Source organism: Ciconia boyciana, chromosome 11 (genome assembly GCF_034638445.1).
Source record: "Ciconia boyciana chromosome 11, ASM3463844v1, whole genome shotgun sequence".
NCBI lineage: Eukaryota > Metazoa > Chordata > Aves > Ciconiiformes > Ciconiidae > Ciconia > Ciconia boyciana.
In genome coordinates, this window is record NC_132944.1 from 20,296,666 (window position 1) to 20,322,989 (window position 26,324).

The 26,324-nt window shown below is 41.3% G+C and overlaps 1 protein-coding gene across 1 annotated transcript in view; it reads right to left on the reverse strand.

The window, feature by feature from the left end:
- Positions 1 to 26,324, reverse strand: part of LOC140658187 (netrin-4-like) — a 56,932-nt gene that overhangs the window by 8,897 nt on the left and 21,711 nt on the right. Inside the window, exons 4-7 of the mRNA XM_072876270.1 lie at positions 10,298 to 10,424; positions 9,566 to 9,754; positions 1,574 to 1,787; positions 649 to 785 (exon numbers count right to left, since the gene is read on the reverse strand). Of these exons, the coding sequence (XP_072732371.1) occupies positions 649 to 785; positions 1,574 to 1,787; positions 9,566 to 9,754; positions 10,298 to 10,424 (667 nt within the window). The remainder of the gene's footprint in view (positions 1 to 648; positions 786 to 1,573; positions 1,788 to 9,565; positions 9,755 to 10,297; positions 10,425 to 26,324) is intronic.

The following is a 26,324-nucleotide window of genomic DNA, read 5'->3' on the forward strand; positions in this document are numbered from 1 at the left end:
AAGGTAACATCTCTCTCAAAAAAGTCTAGATATGCAATAGGTGGCACTATTATCTCTGGGTCTTACAAAGCCGGTGATGCTGGTAAGTGCTGACCTTCATAATGGCAAGCAAAACAGAACTATTTAAGTATTAAAGGCTCCACCTCATTCTATAGGCCTACTTACTTTGTAACTTTAGCTGGATACAGTATACTTTACTTTCTCTCCTGAGCTGTTGTGCCATGAGGAATATCTTACTCTTAAAATCACTTGTATTCCACCTCAGAGCTGATGCATTTCAGTGAAGGCTGACATGATCTTTTTACAAATAGCATTTGAAGTTCTGAACAGCAACTGAATGCTTGAGAAGGAGCTGTGTGAAATCATAAGCATTATGACTATAATTATGACAACAAAAGGAGAGTATTTTTTCTACACAATCTTATTCATGACTTACCAATTTCCAAAACAAAAGTTGGATAGTACAGTTGGTTTGGAAAATAACAATGTAAGTGTAATGATAACCTATACAGTTCAGATTAGCAGATGTTGCCAGCAGATGGGGGACAGGCAAGCTAGAGATGAGAGGAGGAATTTAAGTCAGGCTGGAGAGAAGGAAGAACTGGCACTGAGTGAAGTTACTAAATGTTCCCAGACTCTGGGCTGTACCTGGGTGCCTCAGTGCAGAAAATCCCTGCTCGTGGTCATTCCATTTCCACTCCTCTTCGCTCTCGTTGGTTGGTGTTTGCACAAGGTCAGGGATTCGTCCCCCAATGGGGATGTTAAAGAATGGCTCACTGTCATAGCTGGGGGGGGACACATAAAACAGAAGACTTGGTTAGGAGAGGAGATGGGTGGGAAGCAGGTGTTTGTAGCCTGTGGCTGTATCCAGACAGATGAGCTTGCTTTCTTCAGGTTGGGAGTGCAAATAAGAGCAAGACTTCATGCCATATAGAGAGATCACAAGATCTAGGCTTTTGTTTAGGCCTTACCACTGCTGACTTAGCATTTTTTAAAGTAACTACATATTGGGCCTTTTTTTGCTTTTGTTTGTTTGTTTTTACTGAATTAAGTAACTCAAAGTTAGTGACCACTTGTTGATGTCACTAGGAACTGAGGACACCTGCAGGACCCATGAAACTGCAGTCACTCAGCAAATCATAGGATTTCTGTACTGATTAATGCATGTTTGGGGTACAGATGCCTGCCCTCTAGAAGCAAGAGGGAGACCTTGTAAGTCATTTTACCTTGCGCACAGATGAGAGGCAAGCTCTCCAGACTCTTCCATCTGTTTCCAAGGCAAACAGGTATGCTTAAAGATGCTGTACATATTTCCATGGGGTTGTGGAGTTGCCTATTATTACTGCAAAAAGTCATCATTTCAAGATTGCCTTGGATAATACAATGGACTTAAAAGTGTGCCAGCCACCAAATGGATTCTAAGAAACCTTTTATGATTTACAGCCACCTTTTCAAGTGATTGTGCACCCTCCAGCATCCTCCAACTACTGTCATTGCTGCAGTATTTCACTTCATCTTTGTTTCATTTCACAGAATCCCATCGCAAAGTGAACCCAAAGGAGGGCTTCTTTACCCATTGAAACAGTTTCCAGTATGCTGGTCGCAGTCTCTGGCACAGTCACAAGGGCGACAGCCATTTTCTCCAAAGCCCCAGTAGCCCATGAGACATCTATCGCAGTTGGGGCCCGCCACACCTGGCTTGCAGTAGCAGAATCCCGTCTTGGGGTGGCATCGCCAGCTTCTGCTGAAAGTTGCGTTGGCTGAACCCATTGGCTGGCAGGCGCAAGCTATGGAGATACGGTAAGAGGTGACTGAGATTATGTGCCCAGGGGTCATCTGGTTAAGTGACATTTTTGCAAGGCTGATAAACTCGTGCCCTCTTCCTTACGCTCAGTAGTTTTAAGTCAGAACTGGTAAACTTTGCATTGTCAGCCTACATTTGCAATACTATTTTTGTTTCTTTTTAACTCATTAAGCACAGCAAAACAAGTACAACTGGGACCCATTTATGTGTGAAAGTCAGTTTTTCCCTACTACACAAATCTTGACCATACAGGGTTTTGAAGCAGTGGCAGGAAGCCTCCACTGTGTGTTTATTTTTAAAGGGGCTTGCAGGTGACTCACTTTTAAAGTGTTTTGCAAAAAGATTCACTAGCATGGACGAGGTAAAAAATGATAGCTATTGCCTACGTTGTCTTTCCTGTGAACACAAAGATCACAAAACTACTGTTTCCTCTGGGGCTAGATGCAGCTTATGCAGGTGGTTCAGATGACCTGAGACATTTTTTCAATTTCTGCCTCCAAAGAGTCCACAAATCTCCTTCAGTGCGAGTTCTAAGGGACACATCTCACCATGTAGTACTGTATGTCAGGAAGCTGATGAAATTTTTTATACAAATACCTGAGCAGATTTGTTATAAGGAAGGCGGACAGAATGAGGGAAGATCTCTAAACTCACTAGATGTATTTTACATGTAGCTGGAGATGAGCAAATAGGAGGAAAAAAACCCAGATCTTTCTAATGCTATTGCCAGCTTGACACCAGCCTGGCAACTCAAGGCAACTTGGCAGTAAAACAGCTCCTGTGGGCAACTCTGCCTTCACAGACAATAAATTGTCATAATCCCACACCACCAGTACATTCCCAATGTGACAGCATCAGGGAGTGAGGTGGAAAGTAATATACAGATAGTGGTGCAAAGCCAATGCTTGACTCCTCTCCATCAGGGCAGAGGCTAGCTGAGATGGTCAAGCTTTGTGCCAACAGCTCTGCAGAGATAAAATACAAGCAATAAACATACCCACTCATTTCTGATATTCAAACAAGTTTGAACTTGTTGAGAGCTGAGCTGAACTCCAGGCCTTCATATTTCAGCTCTTGTTTGTATTAACAAAGCAGCGTGCCCTGGCTTTTGCTTGTAGCAGAGACTGAAAAGGCAACGCATCTCTACTTCATCCATCTGGAAGAGGGCAGAAATAAAAATCTTGTGGCCAAGACCCACTTCAGCAGAGATTTTCAGTTAAATGTTGGACACCCAAGGTGTTTAGATAGCTTGGATCATCAGAGGCCAGCCTTTTGGATGCTTATCTGAACCAAACATGATCTCCAAAGCTTTTGAAGTTTGCCCATCATTGCTTCTAATCAAACTACTTTTCTTCATGAGCTCACAGATAAGAGACCAAATGAACACTCTGATTCCACACATCATTTTCCAAGGGGAAGGAACAAGTATATGACTATAAAGACTGTTAAGTGTAGCAGGGGCAGATTCACTTTCATCTGCAACCTCATATTTGATGCTCAGGAAAACAAAATATCTTTTGAAAATAGTACGAGAAAAAGGGTGAGCAATTTTGTTTAAAGGGCATTTCTCTTATGATCTGCTTACTACATAGTTATTTTTTTCACCATGCCCTGTGTTCTTTATGCCAATATTTTTAATAATATTATTACACTCTGCTGTAGACAGCTCTCAGTCCGTTGTTTTCAAGGGACACTAGCACAATAGCCTAAGGACAGAAAATAAGCGTGCTGTCATGGGCAATGTACTCAACACAATGAGCTGGTTGGCGGATGGCAGCAGGCTCGCCTGTTTGCCACAAAGCAGTCTTGACTTTGGGAGCAAACCCAGGGATTTTGCTGTCAGTTCTGGAGAGCAGGTGTAACAATGAAGTGCTCATTAGCACTGACAGTTTCAAAGGCAAGTTCTGATTTGTTGCTGCTCAACTCGAATTATTTTTGCCCAGATTTTTGTAGGGCTGACTACATCACCCTAAAAGAGGAGACACTGAGTTCCATCCATCACTGGAAAAAATGGATGTCATAGATTTAGGGATAAGGAGGGGAAACACACGCTTCCTTTACTGCAGACAGGTCTGAGCCACAAGAATTAAGAGGCTGCCAACATCTGGGTTGGCTTGAACCCAGGTTTCTGATTTCACTGTAATATCTCTGTAGCTAGGATCTACCTGTGGAGTTTTCACCTTAAATTTCTTATATTTCTGCAACTTCTGGGTCTGTCTTTATTCCCATCTTATTTCCGGTTTTCAGGTTTCATCAGTTAGGGTCACATAACAGATGGGTAAATCATTAGCATCATTAGACTACCTATCACCAACTGAGACTAGATCCTGATTCAGGAAGATGAGACCTTCTCCCATCCTATCCCTCAGGGAAAGTATTACAAGACACTGACTGACAGCATTGGCAGAAGCTGATGAGGAGGTAGGAAGAAAGTGGGCGCCCCCCCCCCCTTTTTTTTTTTCATTTTGGGGCTACAGTTCAGGAAAACTATGTTCTCAAATGAACTGTGGGGCATATTCCCCAATTAGAAACTGGGACAGCTTCTGGAGGATCAGAAAGCAAGCTGAATCAATAAATGTACAACACTTTCAGATGAGTTATACAAGTGGCTTGCAAACGCTTTACTCAGTCTGTGTTTATTTAGCATTTCAGCTCGGGTGTGTACATTGTCTGGCTTCCAGAGTATTACGGCCAAAATCCCAGTTGTGCATCTAAGGTAACTCCTAAAATAAGAGCCCACATGTCACATGCTGAAGGGGCAGCTGTTGATGACTGGGTTTTATCTGTTTAATAGTACCACAGATTTGCAGATAAACCTCACAATTAAAGAAGCATAAAAGCACGTTTCCAAAACCTCACCCTTTTACATTTCCCAATATTTGACAACACAGCATCTTTCCCTGCTGATTTTTGCTTCTTTTCTCTTGGCAAACCCTAGTTTTCTCTCCATCCGCCTCCCTGTCTAACAAAACACCAGCCGACATGACAATGGCCTTGTTTGTCAAAGGCATCATCAATTATGTTAGGGACGGTGTGCAGACAGTTCTGGCTCAGAGATGGCTGGTTTATTTGGGTTCTCCCCTTGACAGCAGTGTAATGAAAAATTTCATCATTGTACTTTAGAATTGGCTATCAGTCATGAAGTATCACAAAGTGTCCTCTTGCCTTTTAGTCTCAGTCCTCTACTAAGTTTGTTTTGTCAGAAACTACTGTAAAAAGGAATAATGAAAGGAAGACAAGGAATAATGAAAAATGAATAATTCATACAGCAGTCTCCACTCAAGTCCTCAATGAATCTGTCTGCCCTCTGCACAGCTGTCTTTCCCATGTAATTAGACACAGATGTAAAATATAATATTGGTTGTAACAATATGGTCCCAACTTACAGGAAAATAGCAAGTGCTCCAAGTAATTCAGTGGACTTTCAGGTAGCTTGCCTTAAACGTCTGTCTAATAATACTGCATAAGATATAGCTATGAGCAGACTCTGGGTATTTGATGAAAAACAGGCAAAATGAAAAATCAAACAAAGCCTTTTGAATCTGAAATATATACATGTGCATCTTTGGAGCATATGACCAAATCAGGGCAATTTTTAAAGCATGTCAGATGTGGGGATTGACTCAGCCAATGATGTTTCTTAAATGAAGGAAATAAGATAGACAGCTGTGTGTGTGGTCAGGGCTGATTAAGACAGACTTTGAACCAAGATGTGATCAGGCCTTTGTGATATTACAATTAAAAGTTCACTCGCTCTGCTCAGAAGTAAAAGGATGAGAAGCAGAGCTTTTCAGAGCGTGTGTGTGTGTGTGTGCATGTGCATCTGGGCACATTTTAATTTTCAACCCTTGTGCTTAGAGTAAAAAAGCTTGTTTTCCTGGAGACCTTTTTAATGGGTCTACATGCCTGCATTATTTTTTAAGCTAAGCAAAGGGTGAGTACAAAAGATGGTGCCATTTCAGAGGGATCCCTTAAGCCTCCAAATAAGCCACAGGAAAGAGCCAAGGATACAGCAGCTTTTCTAACCATTGGTTAGGAAACGATTAGGCTTCCAAGTCAAAGCTCCCATACAAGTCTATATCCAAACTACTTAATCCTGTGTTGTCACCCCCAATAACAGGCAGGTGTGTGCCTTGCTCTGGGGCTCTTTTCATGCCTTCCTTTTTTTTTTTTAAATACAGATCTAGGCAGTGTCAAAACAAGGCTCTGCACACAACCTGGCTCTCATTCATCCCCAGCTGCTAGGAACAGGAGAAGCAAAGGGATCAGAGGCAGGCTACCTCTGCAGACAAAAAGGAATAGCAGTTTCACACTTACATGTCAAATTGCAACAGATTTTTTTTTCAAGGGAATGTCTTTGCAGTCTCACATTGGAGGGTCAGCAAAGGGTGGTTTGGATAGTGCCAGGACATCCAATTGTTATACAACTTTTTTCTCCTAGCAGTGATTAAGAGAGAATGCTGTTCATTATTATGACTAATGCTTAAAGACTCTTTCTGGGCCTGGGCAGTGTCCTGTTAACTTTCTGGGAGCCTGAGGGGGATGTCACAGCTGAACCTAGACTTTGCTCTGGATGGCAGAGCACTCTTCAAGCGTGCTTTCTCAAAGGGATTAGCACAGCATTTCATTCAGCTTTTTCATCAGATTTCCTTTCCCAGCTCAGTATCTACTGTACACAAGGGTCAAGTTTTGATCTCCCATTGAAGGGGTTTTTTTTCCCTCTAAGTTCAAAATGGGAAGCTGAGGACCAGGTTGCTCTCACCAAAATCATCCATTCAGTCTGCTGTTTGCAGTTTATTACTGCTTTTCAGCACTTGCCCAGTGGGTGGGTTTTTCATTTAGTGTTGTTAGTCTGGCACTGTTTGCATGGTTTTCTCAAAGTGAGATGATGCCTTGGAATTGGTACATTTAAATCCTCACAAGCATGCTAATCCAGAAGTGGCAGCTCTTCAATTTATGATCAGCAGGCTGCAGTATGGGAGAAATGTACCTGCTGGTCTAATTGTCTAATTTCTTACATATTAGCAATGCTCAAAACAGTAACTGTTTTTCACTGAGTAACCAGAGTTGTTTTTAGGGTCACACAACCTGAACAATTTACTCAGACCACACCAGATTAAACTTAATAGCAAAGTTTTGCAGCCTAAAGATGGAGAAGAGGGCCCCTATCTTACCTCCTGCATGAGACCTTTCAGTTTAATATCAGCTGTAGGCATAAGGGAGCTGATGATAGTCCTGGAGGTTAAATCTTCCCTCTATCAAACTGAGTCTGTTCTATCCAAAACAACTCTGCCTGTCTGCACTGGTGTTTCTGATTTTGCTATCACTGATAATAACCAAAGTAGTGAAACGTTCCCTGAAAATTCTCTGCAGAGGTACAGCATAACATGAAGTGCACACTTATACACTGCCTGCAAACCACATGGGGAAGTGTTTGGGGATCAGTTCTTTCATCATACAAACCACCACCCTATTAAGGTAATTTGTCAAATGTCATTGTGGGAATTCTCCTCCTCACCTCAAATAAAAGAGAAAAGGCGCAGACTAACCACCCGCCTCCCAGGTTTCTCTTAACTCTGTAGTTATATCTGCAGTGTCCCTTCTATTTCCACACAGGTACAAGCATCATGCACACATCAGTCTGCTGTGAAAGCTGAGGCTCCCTAGAGTGAACTGCAATACCCTTTCCTTATATCTTGATATAACAAGCATTAATGCATGCCGTTACACCCCTGTGAAAGATCCCATTGACTTGAATCATGCACAGATAGGGTCATGCTTACCTATTTGCAATAATGCTGAATCAAACCTGTTACAACGAACAGAAACTCTAGTGCAGGCTAGTGATCCAGAATACCTCTTAAGTCAAGGAAGAGAAATAGATATCCTCTAGAGGGCAATTCAGCTCATCTATCTCATGCATCTACATTAGACTGCAATAAATCATTCCCTAGAGGTCCCACTGTTTCTCCACTGACTGTACAGGAGCCTAGAAAAGACATATAACTTTCAGGTGGCTAACGTGGGATGGCAGCTATCTAGGCCTGAGCGTGCAAGTCAGAGTAGAAACAATTGCATTTGGGGGCCTTCTGCTGGCAGCAGCATGTTTCCAGGTGAAAAGAACATTATTGTGCTTGACTGGCACAATAGGAATAAAGCTCTTTCAACGAGGTAAATTTCTGAACAGTTTTTCTTTTGCCAGAGTATTGGCAGGAGGTACTGAGAGGCCTGTAACCAGACCAGACAAAAGAGGCAGAGGTAGAGTCAAGGTCTGATTTCATCCAGGCAGACTGTTCTAGGGTTTCCACACAGATAGGCTGTATTTTCAAACAATGTTTTTTCCTCTTCGCTGCTCTCCAGTGCTCCTTGACTTTAGCGGTTATCTAATATTACATGTGATGTTGGTTACTACATCACCCTGCTGTTAAATATGAGTTCATAGACAGATTCTTTCAGGTGCTATGAAATTGAAAACTAATCTTCTGGCACAACAATTTATTCTCATTACAATATTTCCCTGTAGCAAATCTGCTCAGACTAGAAACAGGGCTAGAAAGGGGCCACCACAGAGCACTATGGGATACAGGGTGAGTTAGGTAAGCTCACCCCCAGCCCTGCCTGCTGATCAGTGTTCTGCGATGAACGTTGTGAAATCAAAAAGAAGGGATCACGTGGAAGCAGTCTGTGCTGGCACTAAGATCCAGTGGAAAGAATACAAACGAGCAGAAACATAGGATGTGTTGTGTTCAGAAAGTTTAAATATCACAGGCCATACAGTCCTAGGGAGAGGAGCGTTTGTAACCTGAGTGTTTAAGAAGAATCTTGAAGACGACCATCAAAGGGTCAGGAAAGCTTCAAAAGCACATGATGCCAATGGACTTGAGTATAGATGACAGAGGATGATGTTCTCTGTGCTGACAACTGATGTCTGAGCTATGGGGAAGGAAAACTATCCAAAGGGAGAAATGAAATTATGTATATTGTTGGAAATAGCAACCTCCCAAATAGATGCCAGATGGAATCAGATGTGTGAAGCCTGGCAGGATACTCAGGAAATGTTTACATCAAGTAAGGGAGATTTGGGCTACGTTCCAGACTGTCTGGGTGCAAACTACCTTGATCCAGAGGTTGTACACCCACATTAGTGCCTCTATGCCCGAATTACTTCCTAACACATCCTGCTGAAGTGTTAATGAGGCAATTAATCTGGGCAGAGCACCCCATAATACAGCTGTAGAATCCAGAGATAAGTCTGAGTGAGGTCTGCTCTATTTGTTCCCAAGTGGATATGCATGGTCTCATGCTTCCTACACCTCCTGCAGCTGTTATTATATATATATATATCTATGTGCACAGATGTTGCACAATCAAATAGACTTTAACAATAGCTTACAAATGGGCACACACAGTCTTGACATATGCAGAAAAAAACAGCTAAATAAAATGTGCCTCAAGAAAAAAGGAACCATATTATTTTAAAGGCAAGCACAAGAAGAATGTACCTTTCCCCAGAATGCAATGCATTTGGAGAACTATAGCAGTTATCACAGAAAAATGTGTGATACCAGGGGGAGAGATAGACACAGAGAATCAGGAAGATTACCTTTAATCAGAAAACTGTAGTTTAGGAAAAGAATACAAAGAAAGGATAGTAATACTCCTGAGTTACTTCTATAGGAGTTATTGATTTCTTTCTTTTAATCATTCTTTTAATGATTCTTCCACCATTCATTTGTCTTCACCGCACGTAGCAACACTTACGTTTGCAGACCTCTGTAGAAGACATGGGTTTCCCTCTATCTCGGTAATACCCCGGTTTGCACCTTTGACACCGATGTCCCTCTGTGTTATGCTTGCAGTTGTCACAGACTCCACCGCTGTGCTTTCCTGATGCCAGCCAAACACTCAGATCAAAATGGCAGCTATCAGCATGGTTGTGACAGCGACACTCTGGTGGGAAACAGGAGAATGTATTTCAGGCTTATATAATAGGCACAGCAATACCTTTCAAAAGGTATCATTTTCCTACTGTGAATCATGGAGGAAATATCTGAATGTAACACATTTCATCTGCCTGCAATCCTTGATCTTCATAAAAACTAGAAATGGGAACACAGAGTGAGAGTCCCAGCAAGGTCTGAGAAGCTTGAGTGGTTGTGAGCTGTGTGGTATTCTTACAGTGAGACAAAGCAATCTGATAGTATTGTAAGTCCCGCATAAAACCCTGGAACGCTAAAACACATGAGGGGACGTAGCTGCATGAAGAACAGATTTCTGCCTTGTAGATTCCACTTCCCAATAGCCCAAATGGGTCAGCTGCAGTAAAACAACATGCATACTGAAGTTTTCCATCAATGACCAGCAACTTATCCCCAGTTTCTGTAATGGCACCATTAGTGTAAATCAACAGAAGTCTTTGTTAGGGAACTCTGCCTGCTGGCATGGTGAGTGCTCATCCTGAAAGCGTGGATCAGTAAACTCCCTTCCACTTACTTCTGCATTCATTTGGCACCCCTGTTTTTCCATCTCCTGGCTTCCATGGCTGATCATTGTATAGCGGTGCGCATTTCTCACAGTGGTCCCCTGCTGTGTTGTGTCTACACACACACTTCCCGTGGACCTGTCAGGGGAAAGAGAATACATTCAAATAGCTACAAGCAGGAACATGGTGGAGTGCCCAACAGCCTCATGAGGAGGTGGGACTTCTCCTGCACAGCTCCCTGGTGCTCTCAGGAAACCCACAGAGCCTGGAGCTTAAATGTGTAGCTTTATCTCTTCAGACAGTCACTAATGATGTAGATTGTTCCTCTATCTTCCAGTTTAAATGCATGTGGCAACAATTTCTTTTTAACTCTCCAGTTGGCTATTTTACTACTACATTGATGAACAGCCTGTAGACTATTTAAATTGGGTAAGCTAACACAGCTTATTTTGATTTACAAGTTCAGGGCAAGAGCATGCAAAGAGCCTGAGCAGGCAGTGTCAAATACACTGTCGGCCAGCAGAGCTGAGTCACAGGAGAGCACAGCCTAACTGAGGATGCTGGACCCTGTCTTATTTGACATTAACAGCGGTCTGGAAGAGAGAGTAAATATAAGGCAATGAAGTCACCATGAATTACTAAATTATAAATTATTGGAAGAATGAGCAAGTAATCCTGGACCTCCTGGCACAGTTGAAAATGCAGCAAAAATATTAAACCTGGAAAAATACCAACCAGTATACCCACAGAAAAACAATCCAAATCACACATTCTGTGAGAGGAAAGCACTGATGTTTGAAGAGACTTAGATACAGTAGGCACCAACCTACCAACTTACATACGAATATATATGTAATAGAGTAGCAGAAAAGGCCCAGTAAAAATTTGAGCTGTGTAACTAAGAGCACTGTAACTCCACGTGGATAGGAAATTGTACCTGCAATGCTGTGTTCAGTTTTGAACATCTTATTACCAGATGAATGAGAAATTGGAAGATGTTCAACAAAAATGAGCAAAAGGTGGCACGGCTGAAGAATGGGGCTGACCTACAAGCACTAAGCATATAAACCCACCTAAGCTAGGAAACAACAGTTTACAAAATATTTGAGGGGGACCCAAAGAAAGAAGTGCAAAATGTCTTGACTAAAACTGGCTGAATAGCAGAGTTCTCTCTGTGACTATTTGCTTGAAAAATTACTTGAAAAAAGAACTTGCTTCCTCTGGACTTATCTGCCTTCATTGGAACACAATAATGATTTTTAATCATGGAAATATTCTAATGTATGTCAGTTTTGGAATCAGGTATTCACACCAGAAACCTGACCTTGGAAACTGAGCTAGTGCAGCCTTCAATTGGAAAGTTACTATTGAAACTGGTTCTGTTCTCAAGTCATTTCACACACAGGAATACAATGGCCAGTTCCACTATAGACAGTGATTTGGGGCACAAGATTCTGTAATATCGAGCCATATCCAAGAAGTGCTTTACAGGTTGTGGATTTTTTTTTTTTTGGTTGGTTGGGTTGTTTTATTAAGAAATAGGATTCCAATATCTGTTTGCAATGTCCCAGAGAAAGGATTTCCCAGAAAAATTATTTGAGGAAATATTCAGCTTAGGGAGTGGGAGAAAGGGAAAGGTGGTACCACAGGTCATGTTCTACACTCGTCACAAGAGAAGTGGTATGTATTCTGCTAATTAGTGGTATGTATTTCACACGCAAGGAGACACTTGTACTAGAGCAGGAAACGCACAGAAATCAGGGACTAGACCCCTCTCCCTCCGCACGCTGTTGAGGATGCTAAGCTCTGTAACCACTGTCACAGCTCTGGCCCACTGCACGTTACACAAAAAGCAGAGGCTGAAATTTCATTTTGACTGGGGTGTGAATTGAATCTAATCCTTTAATCTCACCACTAACATGAGTTATGTTTCTCCATAGTCTTTCCTGAAAGACAGACTCTCCCTTCACAGGCCCCCCACCTCACGTAGCAGGTAGCTTGGAATCAAGAGAGAAATGTTCAAAAGAGCAGTTGCGTGAGTGCGCTCCCCTGCCCCCAAACCCATCTCCCCGCAGCAATTTGCTCTCCGCTCCCCTGGTTCCTAATCCTCCCAGACCAGATATGTCATGTAGCTAGCACAGGGGATAGGCTGCAGCTGATGCCATCGCCCCTCTATGGCCAGCTGGCAGATTTGCTGCTGCACAGAGCGGTTGGCTGCCTCCTCACGGAAGACTGAGCACAGACTTCAGGGTATGCATTTCTGTCAGAGCTCAGCACCAGTAAACCTCAGGAGGATACAGCATGTAGCACATTATGTGATGCCTCTCCAGACCTTTGTACAAGTCACCCACCTATGTTCAAAGCACTAAATAGGATGACAAATTACAGAGCAAAGAAAAATACTAATAAGCAACAGTGTCGGGCTTCTCCCTATTTGGGTTTGGCTCTTTGGGCTTGTAAGTTCCCCCTCTGTGGACACAGTGACTGCTTTTCAGAAGCCATAGAACAGAGAAAAGGACCAGGAATGAGAAAAGATAAAGTGAGCCTGACCCCGAACCATAGATTTTAATGTCCCCAAACTTCAGACTCTATCTGAACTTTACAGCTCATTTCAAAATGGATCAGAACCAAAACCTTGGATCCAGTCACTTTTTAGGAAAATGCTAGTGTATATCAATGCAAAATTTGTAAGTTGGCCCATTGGGTTTTTTAGAGCTATATATACACAAACTCTGCATTCACTATATAAAAAACACATGAAAGAAATGCTGAGAGTGTACAGTTGGGAAATGGCAGAATTAAACCATGCAATCTTGTTTTAGCCTTGAATGACATGATCAAATATTCATTATTCCACAGGACCCTGTGCTTACAGTGCACAGCACAGATGGTGTGAACACTCATGAACAATTATTCAGAAAGTAAACAGGAAAATTCAGTCAGAAAGGAAGAGTCTGGTTGCTCTTTGAAGGTAAGTAGATGAGTTCGTTTGCTCATTGCCCACTGCTTTGTTGCAAACTGTAGTTTGTGGAGGCTATCTAGGAATGGCATGTTGTGAGTAGGACAGGGGCATAAAGGAAGCTTCCTGCCTGTGATCCCTGCTATTGAACAGTTTACCAAATATATGTAGAAGGATGACTGGTTTAGACAAAAGGGTTGAAAAGCCAAGCAGCCAGCAGACAGGAGAGCCACTGAGCAGGCAGAAGTAAACAGTGGAGCTGGCATGGAACTTTTTTAGGAAGTGTTAGGTCTGAGGAGCAACCTTTTTTGTATAGGTTAAAGAAGAAGGAAAAGAGAATTGATGGGTATTGGGGCAAAGGTAAAGGATAATGGAAGATAAAGCAAGTCTGCCATGTGTTATCTGTGGATGGGTATCTCATGGAAGATTTTTTCCATGGAGAGTAATGTCACAGACAGCATTCATAGATGAAAACAGCTAAGGAGGGGAGTGCAACATGAGGGGACACTGTAGTACAGAAAGGAGATGGACACAAGAAGAGGGCAGAGACACAGCTCAAGTAGAACACAGACAAGAAAGCTGATTCATGGATGTAACTGGCCATTGCAGAGACTGGTCAATGCAGGAGAAACTGAGCTGTGGAAGAGACATGTTGCACTTGAGCATGAGGTGAAAAAAGGGGAGGTGAGGTGGCTGTAACAAGAGACAAACAGTTTGTTCTGTTAGAGAGGAAGAGATCAGAGAGGCAGCCAGAGACCAAAGTCCAGGAAGGAATAAGAATGAAATACAGGAAGCTGTCAGATAAAATAGGAAATGGGGTATCTGCTTAGGGAAGGGAGAATATGAGAGTCACGCTCAACACCAACATAAGGAAAGCAGGCATGTCCCTGACTTGTTATTCCTGCTGAAGTCAGTCCACATCTCACAGAAGTGGGTTCAAAAAACTAGAAGATTGTGCTCTCTACCAGATGCAAGATCTCAGGACTGATCTCACTGGAACACAAAGATGATCACACCAAGGTAGAGAAAAATAGTCAGAGAAGTACAGATTCAGGGGAACTACACAGGTATTTTTCTATGCCCTAGAAAGCAGGGTAGAGTTGCAAGGAGGTAGTAATGATTAAGGAGATGATTGTCAGGGAACAGCAAGAACCAGTTGCTGTCTAAGGGTTGTAGAGCTATAAGCTGAGGGTTACCACAGGCTGTGCCCTTACTGAGGGGCCACCATCCTGAGCACAGCAGGAAGCTGGTACCACAGTCCATTGACAGCCCCAGACACAGCAAGGGGATGGACCAGGGGCAATCCAGGAACAGCAAGAGACAGGCCCAGAAACAAGCCCACAACAAGGGTTCAGATCCATCCAGGAAGCAGAATGAGAGACAAGCTACAACACATGGGAGGGGCCCATGAGGAGGGAAGCTACCTACAGCATTGGCCCGAGGTCCATCCAGGAGGCAGGGCAAGAGACAGGGATGCAGACAGACACATCTACAGCATAGCTGAAATAGGGACTAACAGCCCAGGGCTGAGCTTAAATGGAGCCACCAAGCCAATGGACAGAGAGCGTGGGTAGGAGTCCCAGGTGGGGCTGGTCAGGGCCGTTAAAGTCCTTTGGGTGCCTTCAGGACCCTGATAATAGTTCTTTGATTGCCAGTGGATTAATGTCATTGGAAGCTTTAGGATATCCGACTACTAGAGGCATCTGAGGAAAAAAATACTTCAGCTTTCTAGATCTGTAGCTGGCAATCCAGGTTGAGGAAGCTTGAAAGCAATGTGTGAGGAATAGAGGCTTACATGAGATTCATGCCATCAATTAGGAAACCTAGCCAGTTTTCAGGTAAAGCCCAATTAGTTTATGACAGGGATTTATATGAATACATATAAATGTGTTGGTACAGCAGGAGAAAGATTGAGATCCAGGAGATTTCTGTCTTGCATCTCTCATATTTCACTTTATCCTCAATGTTCAATATGTGACACTGCATCACTCAACATACACTTATCCTTAGATGCAAAAGTATTTAGGCCTGTATGGGCTCTTCCATATTGCTCATTGCTGCAATAATTGAGTATTTCAGAAATATTAAGGAATTTATTTTTATGACACCTCCCTTCATCTGCTTCTCCTCATTACTGTGATAACTCTAGTTGTCTTCAAGGATCATTCCCATTCATTGGAGCGTCATTGTATTGAGAGTTCAGTTGCTCTGACAAATTTTTTTTTAATTTGGTGCCTTCCAAAGTTATTGTGGGGAATGGATCAGAGAAATAGATGCACTGGCAGGCAGGCAGACTGTGTGATCATATAAGCCTCCCCATTTCATAAAACCAGTCTGAAGTACTATGTGCATAACCTGTAATAGTTTGTATTCTTGCAGTCCTGCTTTCCGAGTGCATTCAGCTAGGGTTACCCGTGTCACTAATGCATGCTATGAGCTTTGAAAGATGAAAACTGTTGCTTTAGTACTGATATTCTGGCTGCATCAAGCTTCCAGTTTTCTAATCAGCTTTTGCAAAGGCTAGAAGTTTATAGACTGACATACTTGCAGTTAGAGGATATTATTAGTCCAGGAAAGGAACAAAAATGCTATGCTGTACTCTCAATCACCGTCATATTAGATTTAGTGACTGCTTGAAAGCAAGCTCTGCTTTGGTGTCTTGGTATAGCAGCTATATTCTCAGGCTGTGGTTTCATGATGTAAAGTATTTGGGGGCAATCTCAATTTGAGACATTTCTGCTTTCCTTACTACTTCTTTCCATGCTATCACCTCCTGCATCATGCCCTGAGTCATGTGTAAATTGGGCTGTGAAACTAAACCATGTTAAAAAAAAGTTCAAACTGCTTTTTTTTTCCTTGGCACTAGTATTTTTAATCTGGATTAATTCCCTCATCTGCCTCACAGTACAGTCGTGCTGTTACAAGTCTGGTATTGCTGCCAAAGGCTTTGATTTGTACATCTACCACCTGAGCAGCTTCGAATCAGAACATAGAGGAGGTTATAGTTTTATGGATTTTAATGCCAGGATGATCAGTTCCAATCATTTAGCTTGACCTGCTATACAAAGCCATGAATTTAATCCAGTAGTTCTTCCATGGGGCTCAGTAATTTCTGGTTGATTTGTAGCAAATAGTGTAGAACCATATCCTGCTTTTATACAACGGTTCCAAGAAATTACATGATACTTATTCACCTTTGACTGAACAAAGTTGCTTCACCTGAATTCTGATCTGAAGCTGAGAGAGGGAGTGGACATTTTCCCTCTGTTTGTCCCACAATTTTTTTATTTTTTAAACTCTGTTCAGCTTTGTATAATACCTGAAGCCTCTTGCTTTCTCTCTGCCCATTTAATTTCTTTTACGTTTTGTCCTTTCATAAATGTTGTGGTTGTTGCTCTTTCTCCTGGGCTATTCTCAGTCTATTTTGGGGCTTTTTTCGTAATGAATGAAGGTTAAATTTGGAAGCCTTCCAGAACAGAGCAACTGTTGCTGATTCGGAGAAAATGTTTGTCTTTGGGCTCTGTATTCACTTTGTAATGTCGCCAGAGAAATTTTGGATACAGCAGTTTGCAATGACATCAGAGGCTAGTCCCTTACCTGCTTTGAGTAAAATGACTCTTTCTGGGTCATTTTAAATGGTTAAATACAAAACAGTGTCTGCTATTCTGCTTTGTTTCTCTTACAGTTCAAATGGGTTCTGTTTTCTCTCCAAATTAAGACATGTATCTGTGCAGATTTATAACAAATCTGTCAATATCATGTCCTAAGGAGAGCACATATGACTTTTAAGAGGCCAAATTAAAAATTTCCTTCAACTTTTTCAAATTTGCAAAGACCTAAAAGAATGGGTGGCTTGGGAGTAAGTCCCAGATTACTGTACCTGCTATGGGTAGACTGACAGTTCAAATTCCTGCTCTAATCAGGAATGAAAAAAGCCATTATTTTCCTATGTCACTTGCTGGTTTCTGGGAAAAGGTCTAGTAAGTGCATGTATCTAAAAACTAGTACGCATATGGGTGTTTTCTGAGGGAACTGAATTTCTGGCTCATACTTGGTCACTTTGGTAAATTAAGTCTGAGGGAACTTGGCAGGGATAAGTAGAGCTGGGACACTTGTGGCAAGGCCACCTGAGCCCGTGCAGGTTTTGGTCTCCACAGCAGTGAGTGAATGAGCTGCCACAGGTTCCAAATTCACTGAATAGTGAATTTGAAACACTGAATTTTAGGTTTACTGTTGGACTCGATGGTCTCAAAGGTCTTTTCCAACCTATACGATCCTGTGATTCTGTGATTCTGTGAATAGGTAATGGTGAAGAAATATCAGTGATAGCGTTTAGTTGAATATTCAGACTGGCATCACTAAGATCTTTTTGAACAGTAACAAAAGAACAGGATAAATAGACTGGAAGAAGCACAAAATTCATGCTTCATGTGAGGGAATATAACTCAGCCTGTGACAGTTTCAAGACACAACACCATCCTCTGCCTGAATTCACCTCCATCAGTCTTTACATACACGCCTGATTGTGCCTTAGCCCACATTTCACTCTGCTTTCTCGTTGTTTTCTTTCTGAATGCTAGCTTAATTTTTATTCATTTTGGGGCTAAGCTGTCCTCTTATTTTTACCTACAGTGCCAACAACTCCATTGTCAATCTATAACAAACTGCATACAAGTAACAGCTGTCACGCTGAAATGCAGCCCCTGAGTTACCGCAGGTCACCAGCTCTTGGTGAGTCTCTTAAGAATGGAGGAAGCAGAAATGGGAGCAAGGCTCAGTATTTTAATAGGTGAATGCCTGAATCACAGCATAATTAGTAAATACCACCATTCAAATCTCCTGAAAGTGAATGGCACAAGTGGGTTTGGTCTTGTTCAAGGCTTTGTGCCTGATGCCACTGAACAGTCTGGCCTGAATGCCAACCTTTGCTGTAGATAGACCCAGAATTAGTTTTCAGGGGAGGATAAAATGGGAGAAGCTCTAGATTCTGATATATGGACAAGGAATTGTGGATTTACAGGTCTGGCATAATGGGTTAGCACACTGTGGACAGTTCAGAGAAGTTTGGCCATGACCTGTTCATTCAACAGGCAAAAGAATTCTGTCATTTACTTTGTAATAAGTCTGGCTAACTCCAGCAACTGTCTTGACTTAGCTGGGTTTCTACTGGTTAATCCACAGCGGCTCTAGGGGCATGTGATTGAAAATCCATTCCCAAAGTGGACCTGTGAGCTCTTCTCTGACTTTTTACCTCTATTGAGTGAACTTGGCAGCGTGCATAGCTCCCATTCAAGTGAAATTATGTTGAGTAATGGAATAGATTAAGCCAAGAGAAAAATAGTTTTCTGCAACTTCTCTGCAGATGGCTGCAGCTTGGAGAGTGGGGGAAGGGCAGGGCTGAAAAAGGCACAGGACCAGCCAAAGTTATAAGGAATCTGGGAACGGAGAAAAAAGGGCAAGAAAGTCCATGATTTAGCAGAAAACTTGTGCACAACAAGGAAAGGATTTTAAACACCTAAAGGGTGCAAAGCTAATCCCCAGGACCCTTCCAGCACAGTGAGTGAACCAAGGCAAGGAAATATATGTAGCATTTTATAACTTTTGCACTGAGTAATATAGAACTTGTTTATAATCCTGTGCAAAATTTCTCCATATTTTGTGTGCACCTGCTGCCAAAGCATTAAAATGCAAACTCCACGCACCCACAAGGTACAACTCTAGAAAGATTTGCTTAAATTACTGGGAGATTTATTGGGGATGAGTGAACTGGCTGAAAGGCCTTGAAAAGCCTTGGTGAAAGACTGAAAACTTTTGTTCTAGTAACATGTAGGTGAGCTGAGGACAGAAATAACATAGCAGTCTATTCAGGCCCAAGGGAGCTTAAAAACACAAGGACTTAATGTATGAGGCCAAACACAGCAGCTCCTGTGATTGTCACATCACAGCAACTTCCTAGTGTTGGTGCCTGTGTCAAATTCAACTTAGAGAGACAGAACAGTATATATTGCAAGGAGATATGTATGAAAGAGCCTCAGAAATATTCTGTACTATGGGACATCAGAGAGGTATTGGTAGCAAGTGGTGGCTGATAGCTGTGAGATGAAGCAATTATTTCCCTCTCTTAGATACACACACACACAGACTCTTGTAGCTTTAATGTGAAAAGCAATCCTTAAAAGAACTATAAGGCATATTTTACCAGCCCTAAACTATATTTACAAGTGTTTCCAATCAAATGTTTCTACTAGGAGGGTTATTATGGTTCTTTCACAGAGATGAAAGTAGCAGAGAACATCACTTAGGTGATTAAAACAACAAAACTCACTATTAATGACAGCAATTAAGCAATACAATTAAAATACATTTAAATAGCTCACCCATAGCCATTGCTTTTAAGAAAAGCTGTGTTTAAAGGCTAATAATGTCAGATAGGAAATGGTTTGCTACCCCATTCCACAAAATAAGAGACGGTTTCCTACAAGTAAGATGAGTGTCTGCATGGGTGGATCTTCACTGAGCCCTGATTCAGGAAAGCATTTAGGCATGTGTTTAAACGCCATTCCTGCATAGGCATGTTTTTCTGATTTGGACTTCAGTAGTAGTAAAAGACATTTCCACAACAATAATAAAATGCAGGGAAAAACTCGTTGACTTTATAATTGCAGAATTCCTGCTGACTGAACCACTATATGGATCATACCATCAAAATTGTGGTTATTCTCTAAACCATAGATACTCAAAACATCATGTTGATGGTATGAATGCCAGATGCTCTGGCTGCAAACTACAGGTTCTCAGTAGAGCTCATGGAGAACCTGCATGGGTATCAAGTGAAACACACTGATTATAATTAGAAGACGTTAGAAACACAGCCCACACACCCTATGCACAACAAGCAAATTAAAGATGCAGTATGCCATGGTATGTTGTCAGGGTACACCAAAGTAGCCAAATTAGCCATCTTTCATAAGATGAAATAGCACTCATGAACTAATTTGATTTCAGAGCTCAGCAGAAGGCAGGATATGTCCCCTCTAAAAGTGAGTGTGTTGGCCAGTGCAGGTGGATGAGGCTGCACAGGAGCACAAAAGTTCTCCTGCTCTTGCCTGCACTTCAGTGGGAAGTGCTAAGTGGAAAGGCAGGGGGTGGGCAGAACCTTCTACTAAACCACCTAGGAATGGTCCCTGGAACCATTTCAGACCTAACATTACCTGAACCTTACCTGAATGTTAATTCAGAACCGGGTGAACTACTGCTTACATGTGTCCCTGCTATTCCAGCTGAAATGGCTGTAATGCAAAGTAGTGCTGATTCTGTTGGGAGGGGAGGACAATCTTGTTAAAGTTTGAGTCTAGTGTCAAAGATCCAGCAAAACCAGAAGCGTTCACAAAAACTACAGAGAGGAACTCAGATTACACAGCCTAAATCTGTACTGAACAGGACTCTGAAACCTTTAAGATCTTTTCATCAGGACTACTACTGCAGGTTGTGTGCAATTCTAGGAGATACCTGATGTAGCATCTGAGTCAAAACTATAAGAAACCTAACCAGAATGAATACATTTTTTGAAAGGAAACACCCCAGACACCAACCCAGAGGCGTGCTAGAATTTGGAGGATACAATATATTTAAAATAAAGGGGGAGTATGTGCCATATTTTCGCTTGGATTCAAATTTTTAACAACTCAGAAGGACAGGGGTGTTGATTTTTGGGTTGGCCAAGAACCAGCTCCTGGCAGTAATGGAGGCATTACTTTAATGTGCCAGTCTTCTTCACAGTTACTCTGAAACAGCAAGAGAAGCATGGAATGTACAGGAAAACTCTTTTTTAGATTTATTTAGGTATTCTTCAGTTAAGGTTTCTGGTGGCTTTTGTGAGAATGTGATAAAATAGCAGCTTCTGGATGTGACCTACAAGAAGAGTCTGAATATCCTTTTCCAACTTTTATCTAAGTAATTGTTTGAGAACTTAACTGTCATTTAGAGTCACAGTTTTGAAGCACATCTTGCCCTAGGAAACTAGGAACTAAAACTATCTAGTAAAATTAAAGAGAACCTTTCCATGATGCTCCCCTGTCAGCTTCTTCGTCATCTCTGAACACAAATATCTGAAACTTTCTCACCCACCTGCATGTTCCCACAAGGATTCCTGTGAAATGCTTTGGTCCACTGTGGGTAGCAAAGGTGTCAGCAACACCACTTTCTTTTCATGTAGTTCATGTAATTCATGAGTACTTTTTGCTCCGTAACTTATTTGATCTTCTTGTATGTTTTCAGATCATTATGGGCAGAGCTTGAAGTCCATATTCAGTTTTAATTTTTGGAAAAAAATCATCAGCACAGGGATCTGTTTCTAGAATTTGTTCAACATGGTCTAGAAGCTCTTGTAATCTTTTCTTTTAACATTCCTGACGCTACTCACATCGTTGATGTACACAGGGTAACTTTTTCTTAAACAAAACCTACTCTTTGAGTTGCCAACTACATCAGAGAGCACCTCCTGCATCTCTGAGTGCTGGACATCATACAGACTGGCACAGCTTGGATCAGATAATGTGAAAACTTAGCTGGGGATTATCAGTAGAACTGCACAAGATATTTGAAGAGGAGGTAATACTTGCAAGGGATATGGCAGCCAAGTCACCTAGAAAACTGCTGTAGAAAAACAAGTTTTACCTTATGTAACCTCCATTATGCCAAACAAGGAATCTTACTTAGGATCAGATCCTGCTCCCTTTGAAGTAAGTGGAAAACTTTCCATTTGCTTCATTGTGGAGGATCAGACCCACAGGGAGTCTAGTTTGTCTCTGTAAACAGGATAAAGAAGCAAAAGAAACATCTGAGGCAACTTGTAAGAATTTCCTGGCAGTGTAGGTACCAATAATTAACAAGTGAAAAAAACCTAATGCTTTATACAAAAACATTTTAATCCACATTTGCTTTCCTCTGTCCATACTTACTTCTCATGGACTAGAAAGAGAATTGTGAAATGTGTGGTAAACAGAAGGACTTTGGTCTAGATTCTGTGTTCTGTCCATGTGCGCTTTCTGCTTTATAAACTTTGTTCTGGAAGCACCCCTGGTCTCAGCTAAAATGTGTCATCAAAGCAGATCCTAAACCTGACAGCTCTTACTAACTTTGTTGGAGCTTAATAAAGAAATAATTTACTGTAGAGCAACACATAACTTTGTACATCCTGCAACAGCAATACCTGGGACAGGATTACGTTCCATTGCATCCAATGTAGAAGACAACTAGATGTATTCAGGTGGCCAGGTCCTGGCGGTTGTTTCCCTTATAGCAGCATATTAATGTCCTCCATTTAAAAGAAAATGCTTCTCTGTAGTTTCCGTGGCAAATTGCAATCTCAATAATTTCCCTCACTGACAAAGGAGCTACTTGTAAGAGTTTGAATAATACAGGCTGTGAAATTCAGAAAGGAGAATTTTGTTCTTAGCTATCATAAGAAGCTATTTAAGTTGGGTATGACATCTCTGTGTCTCTTTTTTTTGGGCTGAGGAAAGGAAGTAGAAAACAAGAAAACATCACTGTCAATAGCAACAAACCCCAAATTCAAGATATGTTTGTCCAGAAGTTTCTTGCCTATTGTTTACAGCTCCCATCTTCATTTCTTAAAGTTTTTCTCCTGTCTGATATGATATTCTCAGTAGTTAATAAGGGAAGTGTGATCTAGATAAATTGTGTTGAGGTGGGTGTATGGCTTGTTAAAAAAAAAAAGCCACATTGAAAGAGTAATTATTACTGGTTTGCTGCCAAAATAAGAACTCAAAGGATATTTCCATTGGATCCTATGAAGGTCTACTTTGAACCTTGCTGTACTTAGTATTTTCACAAATTACTTATGACCAGAGAGAATATGCATGAAACTATCTAGGATTTCAGGCTATGAGGAATGATGTACCATTTGGAGGTCAGTTTTACAATTTGCAGTTTTCTTGTACGCATTTGTTTCTACGACACCGTGGTGTCTGTGACATTTTACTTCTCATAGAGCTGCATTTCTTATTGGCAGCCTCAGTGGATAAGCCAGAAACTGAATGGGTTGTCATGACTGAACTGACAGAGCCACAGATAAATTGATCATTGACAGATCATCTAGTAGTCATAGATCATCTAGTCCCTCCAAAATGGTGTTGAAAAGTGTTGGTTCAGAAGTGTCAAGAAATTTGCTTTAGTTTTCTCCATTATTTAGCCTCCATATAGTATCAGTCTAGCAGTGTTAGAAGTGTTAAAAATGGAACAGAATACTTTCAAGAAGAGCAGACTTACAAGTTAGCACAATTATGTCTCTTCCAAGACCTAAGTGCAGAATGATCTCAGTTTTTGGGCCTTTCCCATGGCAAGCAATTACAGTTGTTTTCTACATGGACTTGCTTTTGGTTTTGTTAACTACAGAAAATAAATACATTGTAGGAGGACTCTGAACTCTTAAGAGACTGAAACTCCTATTACTTAAGCCTTTCTGTGGAGGTCTGTGTTTTTCCAGCATTTTATTTAATTACTTGACAGCAGCCCAGGAAACATGAAGCTGCTCTGCCTTCGTGCTGTGATATCACCCACACTAGCCATATTAAAAACTGTGTGTCTTGAGACTTGCTCTGCCCATGTGTTCATTAAATATTAGATGCGGCCAGTGGAATGAATCAGATTGTTTCTGGACATGCAGTGTTTATTTCTAACTTCTCTTTCCCCCGTCGTATTTTAGTCACCATGTGACTGAAAGTAGAGCACCTTCCCTGTCTCTGCCAAGAAATTGCAAGATGACAAAGATTTTTGTTGCAATGTGGTTTGGCTGATATGAAATGTATCATTGGTGTTCACCACTCAACAACAAAGGCCTTTTCCTTCTGTATGTAGGCAAGGAGATTACCGTATTGCAAAGTTATACACTTATATAAACTCCCTCATGCTAGCTATGTAAACCAAATCCCGAGATCTGTTTCTATGTGAACTCTCCCTTCACCACTACAATATCATCATTGGGAAGTATTAAATAAAATGTAAAAGGATCCAGGAATCTTGCTCTCCCAGGAGTGGATTTTCATTGTGTATTTGAGAAAGAGCTGGGGTGTAATGACTGAAGCACAGAAAAGAGGAGCAAAATAGGATGATCATCTTTACTCCAGACTTGTGTCACCTGGGAGTAGAATGTTAAGTTTTGACCATCTAAGGTTTCACACTTCCTCTGGTTAGTACACAAAACCCAAAAACTAAGGAAGGATATGGTAAGAACCTTCCAATCATATCTGCATAATGAGGAGCAACTGCTCTCCATGATCATTAGGGGAGAAGGGACAAGAAGGAATCACCTTAATTTGCAGCAGAGGTTATTTAAGCAGGCACTAAAGAAGAGCTTTCAAAATGTCAAAATGGGAAGAACTACTGAGGGCTGCTATTGAATCTCCTTCATCAGAGATTTTCAAAATCTAATTCAACAAGCATTCACTAGTGAATGGCTTAGGTATGCTCGGTCATACCTTTATGCGAGGACTCAGACCAGCTCACTTATGGTCTTTTCCAGGCCTCATCTAGGATTCTAGAGGTAGTTAAAGCTCTGGAAGGCTTTTCTTGCTTTTCTCACTGCTGCATTTGAATCTCTGCTTAGGCAAAGACTTGCTAATATCTGTGCCAGTGCGAATGATGTGATGCATCCACCCTCTTGTCTCCTGGGACATGAGTCACTCATGAAGTGCATTTCATCAAAACTATTTCACCTTCTGCCCCATGAAGTCATTGATGGCACGAAAAGATTCTATTCCCTTGTGACTAGTGGGAAAAAAAAATACAGTCATAGTTTACAATAGTTATGCCAGTAATATACACAATATTGTGTTTTCCTTTTCTGATGGGCAGAGTGTTTATTCTTCTACCAGCTGTATTCATTTAGCATGTTATTCATTTATTTGGTTTCACTATGTGTATATTTAACAGTTTGCAATAGGGAGGATGCACTCTTTAAACAGCTTTTCTCCACACAGTTAGGTATTAAGTGAGTCTATATTTATAGTTAACAGAATCTGATAATAGCACCTAGTGCTAGAATATTGTAGCTGAATGTTAGATTTATACCACAGATGGAATTGATTCAGAAATTATTTTGCAAATATTGTGAAACTCATACAGTCCTAATTATTTTACAATATCTACCTCTGAACCTAGAAAGTTGAAAGGAAGACAATGAATACACATTCCAGAAGAAAATAAACAAAAATGTCAAGTGTACTATATATCTAAAGGGACAGAAGTTAGCTGAGGATGTATTTCTTGAGTATATTATGTCAGAGTGCACCAGGGACTAAAGTTCTAAGGGTTATTTTGGTTTTCAAAACCCATTACAGAGACAGACAGCCTTGTGGAACCCATGGAGCCATTGACTAGTTTAAAGTGGCTTGAATTCTGTCTGTGATCTATGTGTTTAGATGTACCTGGATATTTGGTTAGCATCATTTCCCTGTGACTGTTATTACAGTTCTTCTATATAATACTTGCAGCTAAATAAAAAAGGAGACAGCAGTCATTCCCCCTGAATCACAACTTCTGAGTATGCAGGCAAACACAGCTCACATCTTCTGCACATCCAGGGTCAAACACAGATAAAAGACTGAACAGGGACAGGCTAGTCGTAGTACTATAGAATAATATTCCTACAAGGTTTGGCCTTTAAAAAAAATATTCTAACTTATATTAAGCTGAATGGGTAAAAGAGGGGAGCAGTGGAAATTATTCTCACATCCTGAGCACTGCTGCCTATGTAGTGACAGCAACAAAAACACAGGAGGCTGAAAACCTACAAGTAAAGGCTGAAACCCCAAGTATGACAGAACTGCTCATGTCTCACAAACTCAGAAAATCTGAGATTCAAGATCTGATGCTGAAATTCTGGTCAGGGCAGTCTTTGCATCAAAGAGATTAGTTCAGTTCTGTGCAGGCATATAGGTAGGAGACTTCATTCACTATATTTGGGGTTGGATCTCTGTTCCAATTACAAACCCCTGTCACAATTTATAGGTATTTTGAGGTCAGGTTTTTAGAAGGACCCATCTCTAGCAATGCAATTA